The following is a 21,682-nucleotide window of genomic DNA, read 5'->3' as shown; positions in this document are numbered from 1 at the left end:
TCTTTGGCTCTTATGAATGGTGGTGCCATAAACATTCTTGTACAAGTTTTTCTGTGATCCTAAGTTTTCACTTCTTCTGGTTGTATATCTAGTAGTGCAGTTGTTTGGTCATATGGCAACTCTAAATTTAAACATTTTGAGTAACTGCCAAACTATCTTCCAAAAGCATTTGTACCATTTTACAATCCTGCCAGCAGTGTATGAGGGTTCCAGGTTGTCCACATCCTTCTCAATACTTGTTATTGTCCATCCTTTTTATTACAGCTATCCTTGTAGACGTGAGGTAGTATTTTACTGGGGCTTTATTTTGCATTTTCCTAAAGACTAATGGTGCTAAGCATCCTTTTGTGTGCTTGTTGCTCATTTGTAGATCTTCCTTGCAGAAATGTCTGTTCAGATCCTTTGCCCATTTTTGCATCAGGTTGTCTTTTGATTTCTTAAGAGTATACTTGAAAACAAAAACAGTATGTTTTGCATGCTCTGTAATTCAGTTTTTTTTTACTGATTCAGAAATCTTTATGATTGTCCTAATTCCCAAGACGATGGTGTCCTCTGTACATATAATTTGGAGGCATAAACAATGCTTTTTGCCTTTGCTTTTACCAGTTTCCTTCATTTATAAATATTACCACCTAGAACTTCACATCCCTTTCTGAAGGCACTGTAATGATACTTCTAAGGTATAATAAATAAATTTGAGTGAAGAGGTAGTTCTTATTTTTTTTTAAGATTTTATTTTTAAGTAACCTATACACCCAGCGTGGGGCTCAAACTCACAACCCAGAGATCAAGAGTCTCGTGTTCTACCAGTGAGCCAGCCAGGTGCCCCTCGTTCTTATTTTATCTGGCTTTATGGTTTTGGCCCTCTGGTCAAAACACAAGAGTTTGTTGGCTGAGATTGGGGTTCTGTTGGGTTTGGTTCTTAAACTGGCACCATCCACCTGCTGCAGATGTGACCCCATCTTCTTGCCCCACAGCCTCCCCCCAACACTCCCATCTCGCCACCCTCTCCCAGAGCAGGCCCTGCTGTTCTATTAGCAGCCCAGACATAGTGGCAGTCCAGCAGGGTCTGAATAAAGGGCTTACTCAATAAATCACCAGAACTTTATTTTAGTGTATTCTCAGTGAAAAGGCTCAGGGCAATCAGGCAGGCTCTGTGGTTTTGATCTCTTTGTGACTTCATTTGCAGACTGGGACATAGACTTTCTGGTTACTTTAAAAGAAGAAATGTGTGCTTTTAGTGTGCAGAGGGACAGAATGGCTCTTGAGTTAGATTGTGAGAACTATTGTGTGGATCTTACGATAATGCGAAAGAAATGTAGGCTTTTCAAAGCCATTGTGAAAAAAGAAAATTTTCTGTGTTATGCTCACAAACAAGTAAATAGCTGTGTTCTGACAGAAAGTTTTCATATATACTAATTAATATTCACCGCAGGATTCTGCCTTTAATTTCATCTTGCACAGACTTGTTCTTATTTAATGTAGTTAAAGTCTGCTATTCTTCTTAGAATTGAAGTGCTGCCTTAGCTAGCCTAGAAAGAAAAAGGTTCACAAAGCCGTTCTAAAATTAATGAAATCATTTAGTTTCCTTTTTTCCTATATAGGAAGCTTCTCACTTGGTCAGACAGTGCCAGGATAGCAGCGTTTTTAATCCTGGTACATACAGTTGTAGGTTTTGGGGGGGTTTTTTGGTTTTCTGTTTTGTTTTGTTTTGTTTTTTTGGCACAGTAATTACAAAACTATTTTGATTAACTATAATAAAGGCTCATTACTAAATTGTACTTTCTGAGTGTATGTTCAGTCTTATTTTGTAATGTAAGTCAAAGAATTTCTTTTTAGGAATACATTTCTGTTGTTTCTTTCACCTCTTTTGTAAACTTGCTGTGAAAGAGACTATACTCATTCATTCAGTAACATTTAGATCTTCCATGTTCTAGTCACTACCTTCTCTTGAGCAAATATTCTAGATAATGAGACCAGTATAAAATTAATAAAATTACAATAAGAATTTATCAGAGTTGTGATTGGAGAAATATGGTATATGCACAGAAAATAAGATTGCAAGGATATACACCCAAAATATTTTATGCAGACTAAAACAGTAATGCCTGTCTCACCTTCGTTAGAAATTTGACTGCATATGACCTTTTAAAATAAGGGCTAGTTTGAGTTACAAAGCAAAGGATATCAGGAAAAAGAATGTATCTTTGATGAGTAATAGCACTGAGTTGATTAGGGGGCACGTGAAAAGATGGTACAGTGGGAATTTTAGCAAAAATGTGTCTATCCTCTTTACCTATTTCTTCCTTTTTTTTTTTTTTTAGAAGGTGGGGAGAGGTAGACAGGGAGAGAGAGAATCCAAAGCAGGCTCCATGCCCAGCGTGCAGCCTGACACAGGGCTCCATCTCACAACCCTGAGGTTACAACCTGAACTGAAATCAAGAGTTGGCCAGATGCTTAACAGACTGACCCACCCAGGCACTCCGTCCTTCTTACCTATTTCCGATTTGACTTTCTTTTTACCCACTCCTGGCTTTGGCGTTTAACACCAATCAGAGTCTTCGGTGGTGAAGACAGCAGGTGTCCAGGAATGGTGCAGTGATCGCTGTACTCTCAGCTGCCCTCTCGAGGTCTTAATTAAGAAAAAAGAATGGGAGTCTGATTGGTTTAATTTGAATTCTTCCTCACTGTAGTCTACCTTCCCATATTTTTATCCTGTTCTTATGTCCTAGAGATTTCCTTTTTTGAAGCCAGAGAAATGTGGATTCTCCCCAAGACAAGAGACTTACTAGCTGTAATTTTTTTTTTAAGATTTTACTTATTTATTTGAGAGAGCAGAAGCAGGGGGAGCCGCAGGGGGAGAGGGAGAAGCAGGCTCCCCGCTGAGCAGGGAGCCCGACTCGGGACTCGATCCCAGGACCCTGGGATCGTGACCTGAGCTGAGGGCAGCCGCTTCAGCGACGGAGCCCCCAGGCGCCCCTGAGCTGGCTCGTGCCCTTCCCTGTCCGTACTTGCTTCGGGCGGCACCCGCGGCACCGCGGAGCTTGCCAAGCTTGCCGCGCACCGACATCTTCTGTTTCTGTTTCTCCCTCTAGATATCTCCACAGGACCTTCTTGGTTAAATCAGGGACTACTTTTGAACTCTGCTCAGTCAGTTTCAAATTTAGACCTGACCACCGGTGCCGCCTTGTCTCAATCAAGGTATGTATTTTTTCAGGGTTAGAGAAGCAGCGCAGCCCTGAGCCCCTCGGCAGGGGAGAGCCAGGTGTCACTGCCGGCCCGGGGCTGGAGCAGATTTGGGCAGGGCTGCCCAGTGGCACCTCCTCTCCCATGTTGTTAGTCGTACGTTTTACGAAGCTTAAACTATTTGCCGCATTAATGAGCTTGTGTGTTTTTAATTATTTGCTAGTGTAAACCAAGGGTTGTGCTTGGATGCTGAAGTGGCCTTAGCAACCGGGCAGTTCCTTGCCCCAAACAGTCACCAGTCCAGCAGTGCGGCCTCTCACTGCTCTGAGTCGCGAGGCGAGACCCCCTGTTCGTTCAACGACGAAGACGAGGAAGATGACGAGGAGGATTCCTCCTCCCCAGAATAAAGACAGGAGAAAACCCACGTTTCCTACTGGATGCTCATGTGTGTTTTTAGTGTGAGCTCTTGTTTTTGAAATGATTGCTTCAGTCTTTGCCTTTGTTTGCACTGTGTGTTCAGTGAAAACTAGAGAAACGATAAGCAAATTCTATGAAGGCTGAGATGACTGAGATGAAAGTTAACATAGCGTGAATGAAAACTCTGAACAGCAGAGCAATGGATCACACCGCAAACAAAGCGGTTTTCTGAGATGATAGAGGGGGTAGTCCCTAAAGAATTGGCAGCATGAATGAAGCTCATTTATCTTCCACGAGGTGGGATCTTTGTGCTCCCCCACACCCACGTAACCCTCCTTAGAATGAAGATTGCTGTCGTGAACAGCCCGTGGCACCATGTTTGTCATGTGTCTCTTCCTCAGCTGGGCTGCTTTGTACAAGCAGAAGTGAACATGAAAGGGTCCCAGTGGGGGTGAGTTGTACAGTGAGGGATGTAGACAGCAATCCTTGTGGTCTAAGGAGCACAGATTGAACTGCTGAACTAGTGGAAAGTCTAGTTGAGGTGCTTGACGCATCAGCTGCCTTAGACGGCTTCTAGAAAGGAGCAAGCGCTAATTCTTAAGTACTTAAGTGACATTTAGAATAATTTATAGTAAAACTGAAATGATCATTATTAGCCAATGCATTGGTGCATAGAATTTTCTAGGGCTACTTCTGGAAGCCAAAATAGAATAGCATTTCCACGTGCATTAAATACTTTGCCAGCACTGCCTTTGCCAGCATTCTAAATCTGGAGTTTTACAGAGAAGGAAATTGTATCTATAGTTTTAATCAAAGCTATGCATTTCATATAGCTTTTTCATTTAAAACAAAACAAAGAAACCCAATTCCTATGACCGAACTGCTTGCTTAGAGTTCCCTACAGTACTTGTATGGTTTCACTCCGTGTGCAATTTGTGAAAATGAACCAAATGTCATTACTTTTGTCTTAAAAGAAAAGTCTATTTCAAGAATATGGACAGCAATGTTTTCCTGTACATGTCACCTATTGTACATTTTCATGAATCAAAAATACCATATTGGGTTTATTCCTGGCTGAATTGCATTTCAAACTAACCTGATATTCAGTGTTTCACAGAAACACAGAAAAATATTGATCACTCCAAACGATTGGATTTGTTTCATCTCGTGCAGTATACAGTACGTTGTTTCATAGCCAAAGATGCCACTGGGAGCACTGCACCGGTGTGTCCACAGTTCCTGCTCCTCTGAACGGGGGAGTGTGGGGACCTCTGCCAGCGTGGCCGAACCCGCATCTAATTTCACATTAAGGCCTTGAAAAGGAGCAGATAGTAATGGAGAATAACTCTCTGACTCGAATCGTTTGGATTCGCCTCTAGATTAATCTAGCACCTTTGGGCCCAGCACTAAGCTTGTCCCAGATCGGTGCTTTTCTAAATCCACGGGGGAAGTACGGATGCCTTCTGATGCCTTTTTAAAGTCCTTCCACTCTGCTTCCAGTGAGCCGGAGGTGAAAGATTCAGCTGACCGAAAATTTTTACTAAGGCCGTGAAAACTAATACACAAGAACACACAACTTTAACTTAAGTTCCTTTGAGATAACAACTCATTCTGTCAGAAATAAGCCATAGTGCAGACTCGGAGTGGTCAAGGGGGCGGGGAGACTGAGGCAGTTCTTCGAGAATTCTGTCTCAGCCTGAGTTCTGGGGCGCACCTCTGAGGCTGGGTGGACGGCAGGAGTCTGAAAGACTGCAGAGGCTGCAGCGGGGACCCGAGGGCTCCCGAGACATTTCCGACTTGCAGATCCTCGGCTACACAGTTGAGTAAAACTGAGTTTCCTTCCAAACTGCCACCTCCTTTACTAACCCCAACCTTAACTACCGCATCTCTGTACTTGGGGGCGCCCAGCAGGGACCCGGAGAGGCCAAGGGCCACAGCTAGCTCTTCAGTCTGCAGAATATGTTATATAGTTTCCAAGACCCGAACATCAGCCTTTGTGTGCAAGTGTGTGAACCGTAGCCATTCCTCCACCAAATAGCGGAGTCCTTGCTGGAGCTCTTGGGACGCCACCCCTTTCTCTATTCTCTCTCTTTCTCTGCTGCTATAGTGTTGTAAACTGATAAAATACAGGTTTGTTTGTTTTTTTTAAAGCAACCAAAGACTCTTAACATAATTGGTGCCCCGCCATTGGCCCTCTCAGCCACATGTGTGTGGTGTTTGGTGGGAATGGTCTCCATCCCTCAGTAACGTGTTTGGCTTACTGCTGAGGACGTCTGTTGGAGTCACACTGTGGTCACCAGTACATGTTGCTGGTATAAAGCCTTACCTGAGCAGAAAACTAAGTTGAGATGTTTAGAAAGATAAATTCTTTTATTCTTCTGTATCTCCCCAAAGAGATTTTTTTAAAGTTCAACACTCAGTCACAATTCCATATAGCAGTCAAAGTAACAAAATGTTAGGAAATTACGGTTACAACATCCAGGATTCTTCATAGGCGTAGCCCTCGGGGTTACTTGCACACGCGCATGCACACCTGTACGTGCACACGCACAGACACCGCTCCCAGAAGGTGCTGGTGCCACTCTGCTTTTCGGGGAGTTCGAGAGGCCTTTTTCCTCCTCAAGGGTCAGTTCAGCTGTGACCTTCCAAGTGCACAGTGTCAGCCGCTCAGTAAATTCATGCTCCCTATAGCACTCGCACAGGGGCACCAGCCCTGCCTCGTCTGACCCGCACATGGGGAGGGCAACACTGCCAGAGTCCACGGCAGTCCGGCACCCAGGCACCTGTCCCAGCTTCCCTTCGCCCTTCCCCTCACCGCAGATCTGTCCCGTGTACTTCATCCTTTCATGTGCTGACGGGGATGAGAACAGTTCTAGTAAGTGCTGATGTGAATTGTGCCTTATGACCACAGAGGACGTTGTGGAGCGGTCAGGAAAGGGGGTGTTGACACAGTGACTCCTCGCCTTAGCCATGCGCCCTGGCCCTGGACAACATGACAAATGATGACCACGTGTTTGGTTTCCCGCAGTTTAATTCTTTCTAGAAATGGTGGGGAATTTATGCCATTTTAGCAGGATGAAAGAGGATAACTCCCAACATTGGCAGAATTTACAGTGTAACCGTACCCTGCCATACTTAAAAAATAAAGCTAGGGTCAGTCCTCAAATGCAGATTAGCTCCTATCAGGTCATTAAAATGGAGATGTTTCACAAAAGTGTGGCTCACTTTAGCTGTGCAGACATTTGTCACTCGGCTGTTGGCTTACCCACAACTCTCTTGGCTGCTTGGGTCAAGGAGACAGCGAAGTTGCTCCAAGTGTAGATGTAACTTGGGCCCCAGGACAGTCAGAACATGGTGGTGGGTGTTCTTTGGGGGCAGGGTTACAGAGGAAGGGAGCTGCCAAAGCTGTTCCTCTCATAACCACACTCGGAGAGGGGCTGGGGGGTGGGGGTTGCCTGTTGAACTTCATCAGTGGTTCACTTTAAAGGCCCTTTAAATACTATCCAGCTCCCTATCCTCAGGCATTGGAAAGAAGTGTCTCCCCAACAAATCTGGGATGTAGGTATTAAGATTATACCTCCTTAGTGGTTAGTACAGGGTGGGTGTTGGACAGTGAACGTAAAGATTTAATCCTCCAGTAGGTATTTGAGTGAATACAGAACAGAAAACACAGAATGAGCAGTGCGAAGGGGAAAAAATGACAGGGTAATAAGACAGTGGCGGGAAAGGCGACTTTGGCTGGGGTGGCCAGGGAAGGCCCCACCCGAGAAAGTGACGTTTGTCCTGGGTCAGACAAAAGACTGAAAGACTTACCATACCACTCTGTCCCATAACATGCACTTGGAATTGCTACTAAATTCCAGTTTTAAGCTTACATTTTGGAGTTTACTAAGGAATTTTTAAGATTTAAGAGAAAAATTTAGCCGACAGCAGTATCCATAAACCAAGAGAAGATTCTGACTAACCCCTGATGGTCTCATTATTAGCTTCATCACCTTGCAGTGGAACCTACACCGTAGAAAAGTAATCACTTTTCTAGGTGTTTTCTTGTAGTTTTTCAAGTGGTTGGATACATAACGATCTACTTTTTATATTAGATAAAGATAATCTTTTACTCTTCGTGTGGATTGGCCTTGGTGGAGCAAAAGACTCCCCCAGAATATTTTCACAAATAGGCTCCCCATTTTCACGGCAGCGGTCCCTAGGCCGATCGTAAATGTGTATTTGTAGCAGAGCCCCACACGTGTGTGCCAGGGGCCTCCACCGTGCCGTCTGCCTCCGGAGTGTGCCTCCCTGCCCTCTAAGTCACAGAGGGTACAACGTTCAGTTAGTTTAACCTTCGGAGAGGCCACACTCTTACTCAAAAGGGAAAAGCCTGATGTTTGCTGAAGATCTTACCTTTTTAAGAAAAATTGAAATGCCCACATAAATGATAACATTTCTCAGGAATTAGCCCCTTCGGGGTATCTCTGAACAGTTATGCTTACGTAACCTTTGAGACCCAGTTCCCCCACATACGTCTACATTCACACATGCTGAAGAAGAGAAAGTGGGGGACACGAAACTTGGACCCTCCGGTTACGCCCCGGGCGTCTCCGCCAAGTCCGGAAGCGTAAATGGTAGACGGCCATGTGATCGTGCTGGGGAGCAGAGAGTGTTCGTTTCTTACGTGCGTTCTGCGCAACTGTGCTCTCAGTCAAGGTCAAATCCTGTGTCATTCTTACACAGCTTTTGCTTTACAAAAAAGGCTCTAGAGTCCAATGCTATCTTGACCCTTGCTATTCCAGCAGACTGGACTTCGGGCCGCTGTGCTTCGAGCTGCATTGGAAGCCAGTGTAGATTAAACAGGGGCAGGACTCACCCTTTCTCCACCAAGGGTTTCAGAATGGAAGGGAACATCTCTTCCACCCCATTCACTGAGAAGCTGAGAGCTTGACCTGCCTAGCGTCCCTCGGCCTGTCTGGCAGAGCCTGTACCACAGCCCAGAATTTCTTCCTCCTGTGAGGGCTCCATGGCCTCCTGAAAACCCCACCCTCACCATAGTCCTTCCAAACAGCTTTGAGTAAATACCAGTCCTCTGTCACACCGAGTGCTTCACAGCCGAGGAGCAGAAGTGGGACTCCACTCGTGAGTCCCCAACAGGAGGCTGTGGTGTCAGCTTTGGGCCTCTCTCAACCTGGAAGACCCCAGGTTTAGACCTCACACCTGGGAAGAAACTCATTCCTCCGTGAGCAAAGACCATCCTGCGTGTTGGTCCTTGGTAGGAGGCTTGAGAGGTTATCAGTGGATCCTTCTGTACCACATTAGTTTGTTTCTGTCCGTGTCTCTCTCAACAAGGCAACTCCCCCAGGTCATGTTTGGGGTTGAAAACCCTTTGTCACTTCAAACTCACCGTGTTGTCACTTAACATACGTCCTCTTCCGCATGCCAGGCACCACCTGATAACAAATGGCCTGATGCTCTATTTTGCTTGTTCACGACTGGGGTCAGCGTTTTATTCATAGTACAAAGTTTGAAGAGCCAGATGCTCTTCTGCTAGAAGGCTTCTCTGAGCACACTGCAGTTCTTTTCCTCCCAGTAGTACGAGGGCGGGTTCTACCTGTCACTGGCAGCCGGCCAACCGCAGGCCTGAGCTCTGAGGGCCACGGTTCGGTACTGGAGTTCCGTGAGGTGTTTTGTTCACCACCACACTTGACTTTGAGACAAGAGAGCGGCTGTGAGCCCAGATCACAAGTTTGTTCACCTTTTCCTTTGGCGATGCTTTACTCTGATCATGCGCTGTTGGGGTTTATTTCCAGAAAATACAGGTCTGGTTTTTTTCTGCATGAAGGAAACATTGTGGTGCCACATGCTTTAAGCAGTTTAAACAAGAGAAGTGAGGGGAAGATGCAGACACCACATCTGACTTGCCTAACGTAGACTTTATTAGATTGGAGTACCTAACCTCAATGTATTATAGCATCTCAAACTTTGTAAATAAATACCGTTATTTTTATATGGAAATTTTATAGCAGAGCTATTTCTGTATACTTAATTATTCCTGGGTTTCCTGAAATTGCTTCCAGTAGATAACAGACAAGTCCTAAGCAGTGTTCCTCTAAGGATGGTTCAAGGACCACCTGCAGCAGAATTAACGAGGAGAGTTAAATGTTGCATCTCTAGGACCCACCCCAGACACTCCGAAGCTCTGGCAGTGGGCCCCGGAAGTTGTATTTTTAATAAACTCTGAGTGATGGTTTTGTCCATTAAAATGTACCTTTATCCATCCTGTAAGCTTAAAAGAAGGAAAGAAAGAAAAAACATCTGAGATGAGTGTAAGTTGTGCTTGAGAAAAGAATGGATCAGACTATTATGATTTGAATGAGATGTACTATAGAGAAAATAAATAATTTAAATAATGTTGGTCTTTCATTATTAGTGGGCTGATGGGGGGTTAGAGGGTACTGTGATATGCTGCCCCACCCTCCCTTCTTTAGAACCAGGACACTCCCTCCACTCTCTGTGACCCCCCAGGAATTGCCCTCAGCAGAGAGCTACATTTCCTGAAGCTATGCCCACAAGTAGCCACTGAGTGTACAAAAGCCCAGCTTCCTTGCCCCAATTTGGGGTATCTGAAGTGCCATCCCAGCTTCAGAATTCCTCATGGAGCTGGGCAGTTCCTCTAACAACTGCATCGTGGTCCAGCTTCCCCTTCCGCCCCATCCTGCCTCCCCCACTATACAGGTGGTGGTCCAAGAGTACAGGCCACCTGTCCCACCTGTGATAGAAATATGTCCGATGTTTTAGAGGTTTTCTGTGTTACAGACCTATGATTTTACATCTTTTTAAGGTCGCTTGAGAAGATTATAGCATGAAGAATCATGTTTTTACAGTCCCAGAAATAAGTGACCTGAATACAGCTTTTTAGGGAAGATGCTTTCTTCACTTCCCTTTCCACCAAACCCGCAGCAACCAGAACAGCTGCGGTGATGTGTACAAAATGTGACGCTCCCCAGCCTCGAGCGGCATTTTAAGGCTCCTGGCCTCAGGCGCTTCCAAAACTGGCTCTCTCCTATGTTCCCACAAGCTAAGCAGAGTACGTGAGGGGCACGTGGATAAGAAAAAGGTACGGAAGGGTTCGGAGCAATCGGGAGCCATATTGGAGCCGGCCAGGGCTTGAGGAGACACTAGGAAATGGTTAGGGAAGCCCTCATGTGAATGTTCATACCCAGAAAGGAAGGTCTCTTCCTGTAAAGATTCTCACCTGAGTTCAGTAGACCAAGCAAGTGATGGTGGTGGTGTGGGGGACACAGCGTTGAAAGGGGGAGCCAGTGCCCACTCCTTTCTCCCAGGGATTTGCTGGAGTGGTAAGCCCGAGCCAGCATGCCCTCTGCTCCTCTTATCCACCCCTTAGTAGCCACTTCTTAGAGCCATTTGGTTCATGTGTCCAAGGACTGGATCATCTGGCCATAAGAAAGTGGTGTAGCTCTTGCCGCCATGTGGGGGATGTTGTGAAGGACTGTTGGGAGTGTCGTTGGTAGCTGTCAACGCAGCCACTGGACACACTGCTGACCAGGGAAGATGTCTGCAGACTCCAGGCATCGTTTACTTCAAAACCCAGCTTCTTGATGAAGTGGGCTTGCCTGAGAGGACAAAGCATGAGAGAGAAGACAGCCTCAACCAAGAGTCTTCTCCAGGAGACAGAATCCATTTGACAATCAACTTAATCTTTTTGGATTCATATTCCTAAAGCTGTTTTTTTCTCCGTCTCTGACAGATGAACTACTTCTGTAGTTCCCTACCCCTTCCATTTTTGCATCTGTATCCGCCAGCTCCTCTCACTGCTGCTTACACCCAAAGACCTCACCAGCCCTCCCCCGCTTCGTCTGTCAGGAGGGCTTCATCTGTTCTTATGCGGACGACAGCCAGATGCCTGCGAGCTCCCTGCACACTGCCAGTCCACCTTCCTCCTGAGAGACCTTTCCAGCTCCTTGCTAAAACTTGTTTCAGGAAATCTTCTCAGAGTATAAAATGCACTGTGGTGAAGGAAGACCTGTATCAGAGTGGGTGAAACCAATCCCACTTAATGCAAAGTCGATTTTGTCGTAACCACTTTCTCATCTCATGCAGATCACTTTCTGACACTTCAGCCACAGGGCACAGCGACTCTCGCCCAATCACTTCTTTCTCACTTGCTTATCTCCTGCCTTGCTCAAGAGGCCTACCATACGGAGGCTTGGAGATCTGTTTTCTTTTTTCATATCCTAGCACTTGGCCACAGCCCCAAAAAGCCAGGACTCAATTAGAAATGTTGAGAAGAATGTACACTGAAGCTCGAAAATGATGGCCTTGAAAGGCACCATGTCCACAGGGATCATTTTCAGGTTCTGCTAATAGGTGAATAGACTTGTTGTAACCCTCCAGCGAATGAAGATTTGTATTGGATTCTTCAATCTGAACACAACAGAAAGTGCTTTTACAGGATGTGTTTTTAAAACGAGGTATTGTCTGCCTTTGTGATGCGTCCCTGGAGTAGAGACAAGGCCCTTCCCACAGAGCAGTGGCTGGTGGTGCTGCATGACGGGCTCCCCCCATCCACGACCATCTAGAAGATGAACAGACGTGCTCAAGTTTTATCAACATTCAGTTTATAAATCACTATTAACAGTTAAAGATACCAATGAGGATGACAGATTCTGATTTTAATAAGCACTTTTGGAAATTATTTTTAAGAACCAGAACCAAACAGGAGCCCCGTGGACCCTCCTCTAAGTCAGATTAAAGGAATGTAAAGCGATGCAGGTCATCAAACCACATTCCCTCCAGGGGGGTTAGTATTCCTCTCCTACCTTCGTCAAACAGACAAGCCAGGACAGAGCATAAGAGGCTGCCTGCTCCTTTCACTGGGGCGTTGACTCCGCCCCTGGCAGCAGGGTGGGGAAGGCAGGCACCTTAAAAGGTCCCAGGTCTCTGGCTTCCTCACCTGGATGCAAGGATGTAGCCCTCTAGAAGAGGAGTCTTCCGAGACGGTGCTTGTTAATGGACACCACCAGCCCCAGGGCTTCCAGAGAGTTCCTCAGAAAACATTTCTAAAACCTCTTGGTTAAGGATCGCTACTGCAAGGGCAGCTGTGACCTCCCTGTTGCACCTGGGCCAGAAAACCTGTCTGTACATTGATTGGGCAGGTTAAAGACAGGCCTGGCCAAAGAAATAAGCTTGTGAAGGAGAGTTCCTCCCTCCCCCCCCCCCATCTCTTTCCCATCCTGAATCCCTTCTGAAAGATCTCTCAGAGCCTGGAGGGCAAAAACACGAACAAGTTGCAGGGCTGGGGTTTGGCCAGGGAGGTAGGTGCCTGCTAGGACAGGCTGCGGCCTCTCCCAGCCATCATGAGAAAGGACAGACACAGAAACCGATGGGAGAAAAAGTTTGGGAGATACTGTTGGTTCACAACCTCTGGGGCTTTCCAGGTGAAATCTGACACACCCCCTTAGCTGGAGGGTAGGGTGAGGGTGGAGAAAGAGCCAGGCCATTCCAGGTTGGTAGGTGGCAGTTCTAGAAGCAAAGGGGACTTACACTTAAGACTTGTCTTGGGCGGCAACAAGATGAATGGATCCTGCACCCACTCGCCAGGTCTTAAAAGTTCATAAAGAGGCCTTAACTGGGTTTAGTCACGTACACTGTGCAGGTGTTCCCAACTGTGGCAAGGCTGTGTCCTTGGAGCAGCCTCTGGGAACGGGAAAGGCAAGCAGAACCCCCATTCCAAGGACATGGGAGGGAGGGCGGAGCCTGAGTGCCAGGGTCCAACTCATGGGTCAACTGGCAGTCACGTCTTTTTGATGACCTTCTCCAACTGACCTACAACGAGCAGAATAAGCCTAGAAATGAACGACCGCAACATCCATATATCATCAGCCATGAGGACCATAGAGCCCCTGGAGGGCAATGGCCCATCAGCAGTCAGCAGCTGTTTCTCCCTCCAGGTGGGGAGCCAGGGGATGAAAACTTCAGCACCACCTGCAGCAGGTGGTAAACAGAAGCACGATGTCCTTTGTGTTGTGTTTTTTAGGTTTTTGTTGCAAGACAATGTTACCCATTGTGGCACTAGAAGTCCATGATTGAGTTAAAGTCCTGCTGGGTGTAAATTAATGAATTGACAAGACAAACCATGAAAACAATCTATTCATTTGATGAGCTGCCATTTGAGAAAACTTAGTTGAGATTTCTTTGCACACACACACACACACATATGTATATACAGTCCAAATCCCATAAAATAATCCCTATGCATAATCCTATAACAAAATTGCAAATTTTCTATAGGATTTTGTCATGTTCAATAAGCAGTATTAGAACACATTCTGCAGTTGACCATTAACTTTCTTAGCATAGTTTCAAGTGAAAAGAGACACCCTTAGTAGGGGAAAGTCGGGAGTGTACTTCACACACCCTTACCTGTCTTCTTCCTTCCTATGAGATACGGTATGTATAGGTGTGCAAACGCCCCTGTCCCCACAGCACACACACACTGTGGGTGGTTGGGGATGTTTGAAGGACTTCTATGGCTGGAACACTTGCTTGGAAGAGGTGGGAGGAAAGGTCACCACTGCTTATAAGCTCAGGAATCATAAGCCAGTGTCCACCTCGCTTGGGAATACTCAACCTTCACTGTCTGTGTGAGGGAAACCAGTGAAAATCTTTTTTCTAGGAAATTAGAAATTCTCTAACAATAACCTAGAATCAGGAACTCATTTGTTATACATGGACTGTCTTTCATCTTTGTAAATTCAGGGCCTGTTACAACAGCTGATATATAATAATAGGCTCTCAGTCTTAATGTATGAATAAATGAAAAAGTGACTTATGAGCTCTTCCAAAGTTTGTTGACCTTTTGGTTAGTTTTGAATAAACAAATAATGCCCTCACGTTCAGCACATATGATCTGGCCAAAGCCTGGGCAAGTTTCAAAGATTGACCTCTTGCCACCCTGTGTTCTCACTTCTGCTGGATTGAGTCCAGAGAGGACAGGACAGAGAAAAGGGTGAACAGTTGCAAAGGTGAGGCATTTGCCTGGCTCTGGAAGCAACTGGGTAGTAGTAGCAAATAAGCCGATCTAAGCAGAAAAAAATACCGTGACTCCTAGGGAGGAAGCTCGAAGGGACACCGGACCTTAGTCACCCGCCTCTGGTTCCTAGATACTCATAGCCTCGTCCTTTCTAGCACTTGTCCATCAAGCCGACTGCTTTTCCAACCAACCCGGGCCTGTGTACTGGATCCTTTTTCTCCTGCCCAGAAAGGTTAATAGTTTATTTGCTATAAACCCAGACAAGACCATGGAAGTATGAGGGCTATGTATCTTTGATAAGTCCCAAGCCAGTATGGCCCATGTTTCAAAACCAAAAACAGCTGCTTTATTCCCCCTCCCCCAGTCCTTTACTAGCTAGTTGTCTGCTTGCTACCATTAACATGCTTGTTCTAACCGGCAGCCACTGGATTCTTCCATACCTAAGTGTGGGCAGCTGTTAACAAGAGAACACTTGCCCAGAGAAGCCAGAGAGCATGGGAGGGAATGAGTGTTTTATACAGTCAAAAACAGATGACTAAGAACTACATCAAGAAGTCCGTAATACTTCAGCGGCTCCCATGTGAATTTATCTGTAGTATCTTCCCAGGAGAAGCTCCAGCAGTACCGAAGGCAAGTGACCACCCCAAAGTCATGGAGACCAAATCACTTGCAAAAAAGCTAGTCAGAGAAACTTCCACACCCAATCTTTGCATCCAGGGAGGGAAAAGCCTTAAATTCCAGAGGGGCCAACACAAGGCATCAGGCTACTGCTCCAAGCCTGAGTTCTGAGAGGTTTGCCAAACATTCACCCCACCCTCATCTTAAGTCTAAAGACAGTCCTGTTTAGACCCCTGATTTTAAAGGTGAGCTTTCAGGGGCGCCTGGGTGGTGCAGTTGGTTGGGTGTCTGACTCTTGGTTTTGGCTGGGTCGTGATCTTGGGATTGTGGGATTCAGCCCCAAGTTGGGCTCCCTGCTCAGTGTGGAGTCTGCTTGAGATTCTCTCTCTCTCTCCCTCTCCTTCTAGCCCTCCCTCACTTCACGCGCACATGCATGCTCTCTCTCTCTCAAATAAATAAATCTTTAAAAAATAAAAGGTGAACGGAGTCCAGGGATATTCAATCAGAAGCCCATTTAAAAATGCCTCCTGGTGGGTGCCTGAGTGGTTCAGATCATGATCCTGGGGTCCTGGGATTGAGCCCGGCATTGTACCCTCTGCTTAGCAGGGGAGTCTGCTTCTCTCTCTCTCCTTCGGCCCCTCCCTATGCTCATGCTCTCTCTCGCTCACTCTCAAATAAAAATAAAATCTTAAAAAAGGCCCCCCAGATCAGACACAGAGCCTGTTTTCCCCCTACATTCTGCCCCCATAGGTGTATTAATAGGCTAGGGATGTACCTCTCTTAAGGAGAAACTCTTTTAGTCCTTGGTTTGTAAATTGAATTAGTGGCTAGTCCAGTGGGTAGAAATGCTTTTCCACCCCCAGGAACTGCCACAAACGCTGAGCAAGTCTCCTAAGCTGAACAGCTGACACTCGCTCCAAAAGCTCATGGTGATGAGTGTAGGGAATGTGCCTAACAAAATTGAGGACTCCCGTGGCCAGAGAATGAAGCACAGGAGGGAAGAGAGAAATAATTTGTTTCCCAAATAACTAATCTTTAACAACAATAATAAGAAGCTAAGACATACAGCACTAATTGCCAGGCACTATTCCAAGTACTTAGCCCTATTTTACAAACCAAAACTCAGAAACAGCTTGGGCATGGGCCTGAGAAAGGATTTAAACCTAAGCAGTTGTGAAAATTAATAAAAGGAAAACTCATTTAGAATGGAGTGGGGAGGCCAGGACGTGCAGGTCTCGCGCCCTAGCACTCCCGGTGATTGCAGGCCCAACGGGAAGACAGGCAGCTTGCAGGTGATTAGCACGTGACGCCCCTTTACTACATTTAAGGACAGGGTTCCTCCTCCGCCCCGGCAACAGCCCAGCCAACGAGAGACCGTCACAATCAGCCAATCAGAAGCCACTATACTGCGAACTCCCCGTTTATTCCAATGGGCTTTTTGTTTATAACAGCCCCGCCCAGTCCCCTTTGCGCTATAAAAGAGCTTTCCTCTCTTTTGTTGTGTGCGCTGCTCTATGGTTTTGCCATTGCGCGTTTGTTCTGGGCTGGAGTTCTCTGTTTCCAAATAAACCCTTTTTTTGCTGGTAAAATAACTGGCAATTTTATGTTTAAGGTTAATCCAGTCTGGCTCCAGATTGGGCGCTTAAGAATTGTGCTCCAAGCCCCTCCACAGCAGTCATCAAATCTGGTAAGTGTACTGGTGAAGTTTTATACGGGGGCGGGGGGGGGGGGATCCAGGTCAAACGGTTTGTGGGTCATTTGGCACAGAGTTGGTGATGGGGGCAGGAGGTGGTCAGTTCTCTGGGTCTGGAAGGAGTCAGGTCCAGTCCGAAGAGCTGTGCAGTTTGGACAGTTGCACAGGATGGGAAGAACAGGAAGTTAAACAGTGGGGGCACACAGGGAAGGGGTGCTTATAAAGACATGCACACTAAGATCAAATCGAAATGCTGGAATTCATGGGATCGTAGGTCTGGAGTAAAGACCAGAATTTCCAGCGTGGGCTCCCCTAAAAAGCCAGAGAGGGCCCTGGACTGTTACTAGCATCTTGCTGGCTTCCGTTCCACCCTTGAGAAGGGCAGCCTCCACTCTGCCTCCTTGCCTCACACGCATTTCAGAATAGTCAATGAAGGTGAAAGTGGTTGGCACTATCTTGGAGCGTTGAATTCTGAGGAAGATTCCTGAGGAACTAGGGCCAAGCTAATATGGCCAGAAGTCAGTACAACAGGTGACAAGTGCACGTGCCTTGGATGCTGGGGCGTTCTAGCCGGCACTGTCTGGGAGGAGAGACCGAAAGCCACCAGAGTGCAGGTCTTAGCCCTGGAGGGGCTGACAGTCACAGTTAAGAAAAAAATACACACTTTCAAGACTTGGAATTTGGTGTCACAAAGTAGCAGGAACAATCAGGTGGAACTCAACACTCAACAAAGAAGCACAGACTAGCCCTGGGCAGGCCTTGGAACAGCGTGGGTGAGCTTTGAGCGGCTTGTCCCTGGGGCAGGTGGAGAGAGCCACGTTGCTGGCAGGCAGGGGCGGTCAGAGCCCAAGATCCTGTCATGAGAGATCCACAAAAGATGGCGACATAGTACTTGGAGGGGTTAAAAGGTGCCAGGCTGTCATCTAGAAGACCGGATTGGCTGTGTTTATACTCAGCCGCTGCCGGAGCTCAGAGCACAGACGGTGACCATCTCCTCCATCACCCCGGCCACCCCTAATCAGAAGGTTCATAGAGGAAGAGACATCCCAGAAAACCCATTGGGATTATGGAGAGAATATGGGCCAGTGACTGCTGTTTGCATCTGCAGGTTCTTCACCACAGGAAGAAACCACTAGTTGGTGGTTCCTTTAGTGAGACTGCCACGGAGGCCTGGGGCCCCTGGAATCTGGCTGATGCTTGGGGGGGATCCGTGTTATGGAACCACCTTACTTCAGATAGCTAATTAACAGACTGTCTTGGATGGATTCTGGGACAGCCCCTCTGTAAAATAGCTGCTACTCTGAATGATCCAGGTGATCGTGAAAGTACCATATATGAGGTTTTCAAAGCGCCTTGGCACTACTTTTAAGCTATAATATCTTGGTTCATGTATTTCCAACATACTTAGAAACATGTTGGGGGAACTCACTGAAAAACCATGACTGCCAACTGATCCTTGAGCTGGGCCTGTGCTCCTCACCCCTCCTCCCCTGTCCTTGAAATGTGGGTTCTGTTTGCCTTTCCTGCTCCCAGAGGCTGCTGCAAGAACACGGCCTTGAGATAATGATGTGGTGTCGAGAACACCTGCTGAGTATATGTGACTGAACCTAGTTAAGGCCTTTAGATAAGCTTTCAAGATTTGGCACGCAGGTGTGAGGATTCACTCCTCTTGCTGCCTCCCAAGGTGAACCTTAAAATTAAGATCCTTTGCTTATAAAACTGCCACCTACCCATCTGGAGAGGCCTGCCTCTTCCATTGGCTTCTCCCTGCCCTCCACGTATGGGGGCCAGTGTCCAGTTTCACCCAGGAAGCTCCTGAGATTATGAACCAACATCACAATATTCTTTTCTGATTAATATGGATTTTAAAATTCTGCCGGCGACACAGGCTAACCTTGTCCATTGGAGTTATTAAGGATTTGCTAGAACCTTCTACAGTCTTTTATTGTCTTAGAGTAAAAATTTGTCTTTTTTCCATTTTTTTTAACTTAAATAATTAACATACAGTGTAGTACTAGTTTCAGAGGTAGAGGTCAGTGATTTGTCAGTTGCATATAGCACCCAGTGCTCATTACATCATGTGTCCTCCTTAATGCCCATCACCCAATTACTCCATCCCCCCCACGTACCTCCCCTCCAGCAACCCTCCGTTTATTCCCTATAGTTAAGAGTCCCCTATGGTTTGTCTCCCTCTCTGATTTCATTTTATTTTTCCCTCCCTTCCCCTATGTTCATCTGTTTTCTTTCTTCCATATGAGTGAGATCATATGATAATTGTCTTCCTCTGACTGACTTATTTCGCTTAGTGTAATACCCTCTAGTTCCATCCATGTCATTGAAAATGGTAAGATTTTAATTTTTTGATGGTTGAGTAGTATTCCATTGTATATATATACACCCCATCTTTATCCATTCATCTGTTGATGGACATCTGGGTTCTTTCCATAGTTTGGCTATTGTGGACAGTGCTGCTATAAACATTGGGGTGCAGGTGCCCCTCGGGATCACTGCATTTGTATGCTTTGGGTAAGTCCCTAATGGTGCAGTTGCTAGGAATAGGACAGCTCTATTTTTAACTTTTTGAGGAAACTCCACACTGTTTTCCAGAGTAGCTGCATCAGCTTACATTCCCACCAACAGTGTAAGAGGGTCCCCCTTTATCCACATTCTTGCCAACATCTGTTGTTTCCTGACTTGTTAACTTGAGCCATTCTGACTGGCGTAGGGTGATATCTCATTGTGGTTTTGATTTGTATTTCCCTGATGCCGAGTGACGTTGAGCATTTTATACATTTTGGATACTAGCCCTTTATCTGATAAGACATTTGCAAATATCTTCTCCCATTTTGTAGGTTGCCTTTTAGTTTTGTTGACTGTTTCCTTTGCTGTGCAAAAGCTTTTTATCTTGATGACGTTCCAATAGTTCATTTTTGCTTTTGTTTCCCTTGCCTTTGGAGACGTGTCTAGCAAGAAGTTGCTGCGGCCAAGGTCGAAGATGTTGCTGCCTGTGTTCTCAAGGATTCTGATGGATTCCTCTCTCACACTTGAGTCTCTCATCCGTTTTGAGTCTGTTTTTGTGTGTGGTGTAAGGAAATGGTCTAGTTTCATTCTTCCGCATGTAGCTGTCTAGTTTTCCCAACACCATTTGTTGAAGAGACTGTCTTTTTTCCATTGGATATTCTTGCCTGCTCTGTCAAACATTAACTGACCGTGTAATTGTGGGTCTGTTTCTGTTCTGTTCCATTGATCTACGCGTCTGTTTTTGTGCCAGTACCATACTGTTTTGATCACTACAGCTTTGTAGTACAACCTCAAGCCTGGGACTGTGATACCTCCAGCTGTGCTTTTCTTTTTCAAAATTGCTTTGGTGTTTGGGGTCTATTGTGGTTCCATATAAATTTTAGGATTGTCTGTTCTAGTTCTGTGAAAAATGCTATTGGTATTTTGATAAGAGATGCAATAAATGTCTATACTACCCAAAGCAGTCTACATATTTTAAAAATATTCTTCCAATTCAAGAGCATGGAATGTTTTTCCATTTCTTCGTCTTCCTCAGTTTCCTTCATGAGTGTTCCATAGTTTTCTGAATACAGATCCTTTACCTCTTTGGTTAGATTTATTCCTAGGTATCCTGTGGTTTTGGGTGCAATTGAAAATGGGACCGAGGGGCGCCTGGGTGGCACAGCGGTTAAGAGCCTTCGGCTCAGGGCGTGATCCCGGCGTTGTGGGATCGAGCCCCACATCAGGCTCCTCTGCTATGAGCCTGCTTCTTTCTCTCCCACTCCCCCTGCTTGTGTTCCCTCTCTCGCTGGCTGTCTCTATCCTGTCGAATAAATAAATAAAATCTTTAAAAAAAAAGAAAGAAAATGGGACCGATTCCTTGATTTCTCGTTCTCCTGTCTCCTTGTTAGTGTATAGAACTGTAACTGATTTCTGTGCATTGATTTTATATCCTGCCGCTTTACTGAATCCCATGTGAGTTCCAGCAGTTTTGGGGTGGAGTCTTTTGGTTTTTCCACATAGAGTATCATGTCCTCTGGGAAGAGTGAGAGTTTGACAACTTCTTTGCGGATTCGGATGCTTTTTATTTCTTTTTGTTGTCTGATTGCTGAGGCTAGGACTTCTAGTACTATGTTGAACAGCAGTGGTGAAGGTGGACATCCCTGCGTGTTCCTGATCTTAGGGGAAAAGCTTTCAGTTTTTCCCCATTGAGGATGATATTCACTATGGGTCTTTCCACAGATGGCTTTTATGATATTGAGGTATGTACCCTTGATCCCTACACTGTGAAGAGTTTTAATCAAGAAAAGATGCTGTACTTTGTCAAATGCTTTCTGCATCTGTTGAGAGGATTATATGGTTCTTGTCCTTTCTTCTATTAATGTGGTGTATCCCATTGATTTGTGGGCGTTGAACCATCCTTGCAGCCCAGGAATAGATCTCACTAGGTCATGGTGAAGAATACTTTTAGGGCGTCTGGATGGCTCAGTTGTTAAGTGTCTGCCTTTGGCTCGGGTTAGATCCCAGGGTCCTGGGATTGAGTCCTGCATCGGGCTCCCTGCTCAGTAGGGAGCCTGCTTCTCCCTCTCCCACTCCCCCTGCTTGTGTTCCTCGCTGTGTCTCTCTCTGTCAAATAAATAAAATCTTAAAAAAAAATTCTTTTAATGTACTGTTGGATCCTGTTGGCTAGTGTCTTGGTGAGAATATTTGCATCCATGTTCATCAGG

The 21,682-nt window shown here is 45.9% G+C and overlaps 1 protein-coding gene across 10 annotated transcripts in view; it reads left to right on the top strand.

Moving 5' to 3' along the window:
- Positions 1-20,714, top strand: part of TFDP2 (transcription factor Dp-2) — a 188,677-nt gene extending 167,963 nt beyond the window's left edge. For 9 of the 10 annotated variants that reach the window (XM_045791908.2, XM_045791907.2, XM_045791906.2 and 6 more), the window contains 2 exons: positions 3,096-3,201; positions 3,410-8,463. In XM_045791908.2, coding sequence (XP_045647864.1) covers positions 3,096-3,201; positions 3,410-3,593 — 290 coding nt within the window. In that variant the 3' untranslated portion in view covers positions 3,594-8,463. Of the gene's footprint in view, positions 1-3,095; positions 3,202-3,409; positions 8,464-16,874; positions 16,950-19,912 lie in introns of those variants that run through there. The other variant, XM_087870247.1, reaches the window with a different exon arrangement.
- The last annotated feature ends 968 nt before the right edge of the window (positions 20,715-21,682 follow it).

The sequence above is a fragment of the Ursus americanus genome, chromosome 20, assembly GCF_024610735.1.
Source record: "Ursus americanus isolate L20-20 chromosome 20, mUrsAme1.1.p, whole genome shotgun sequence".
Classification (NCBI taxonomy): Eukaryota; Metazoa; Chordata; class Mammalia; order Carnivora; family Ursidae; genus Ursus; species Ursus americanus.
Note: the sequence above shows the minus strand (reverse complement) of the source record. Positions and strands in the feature narration are given on the sequence as shown.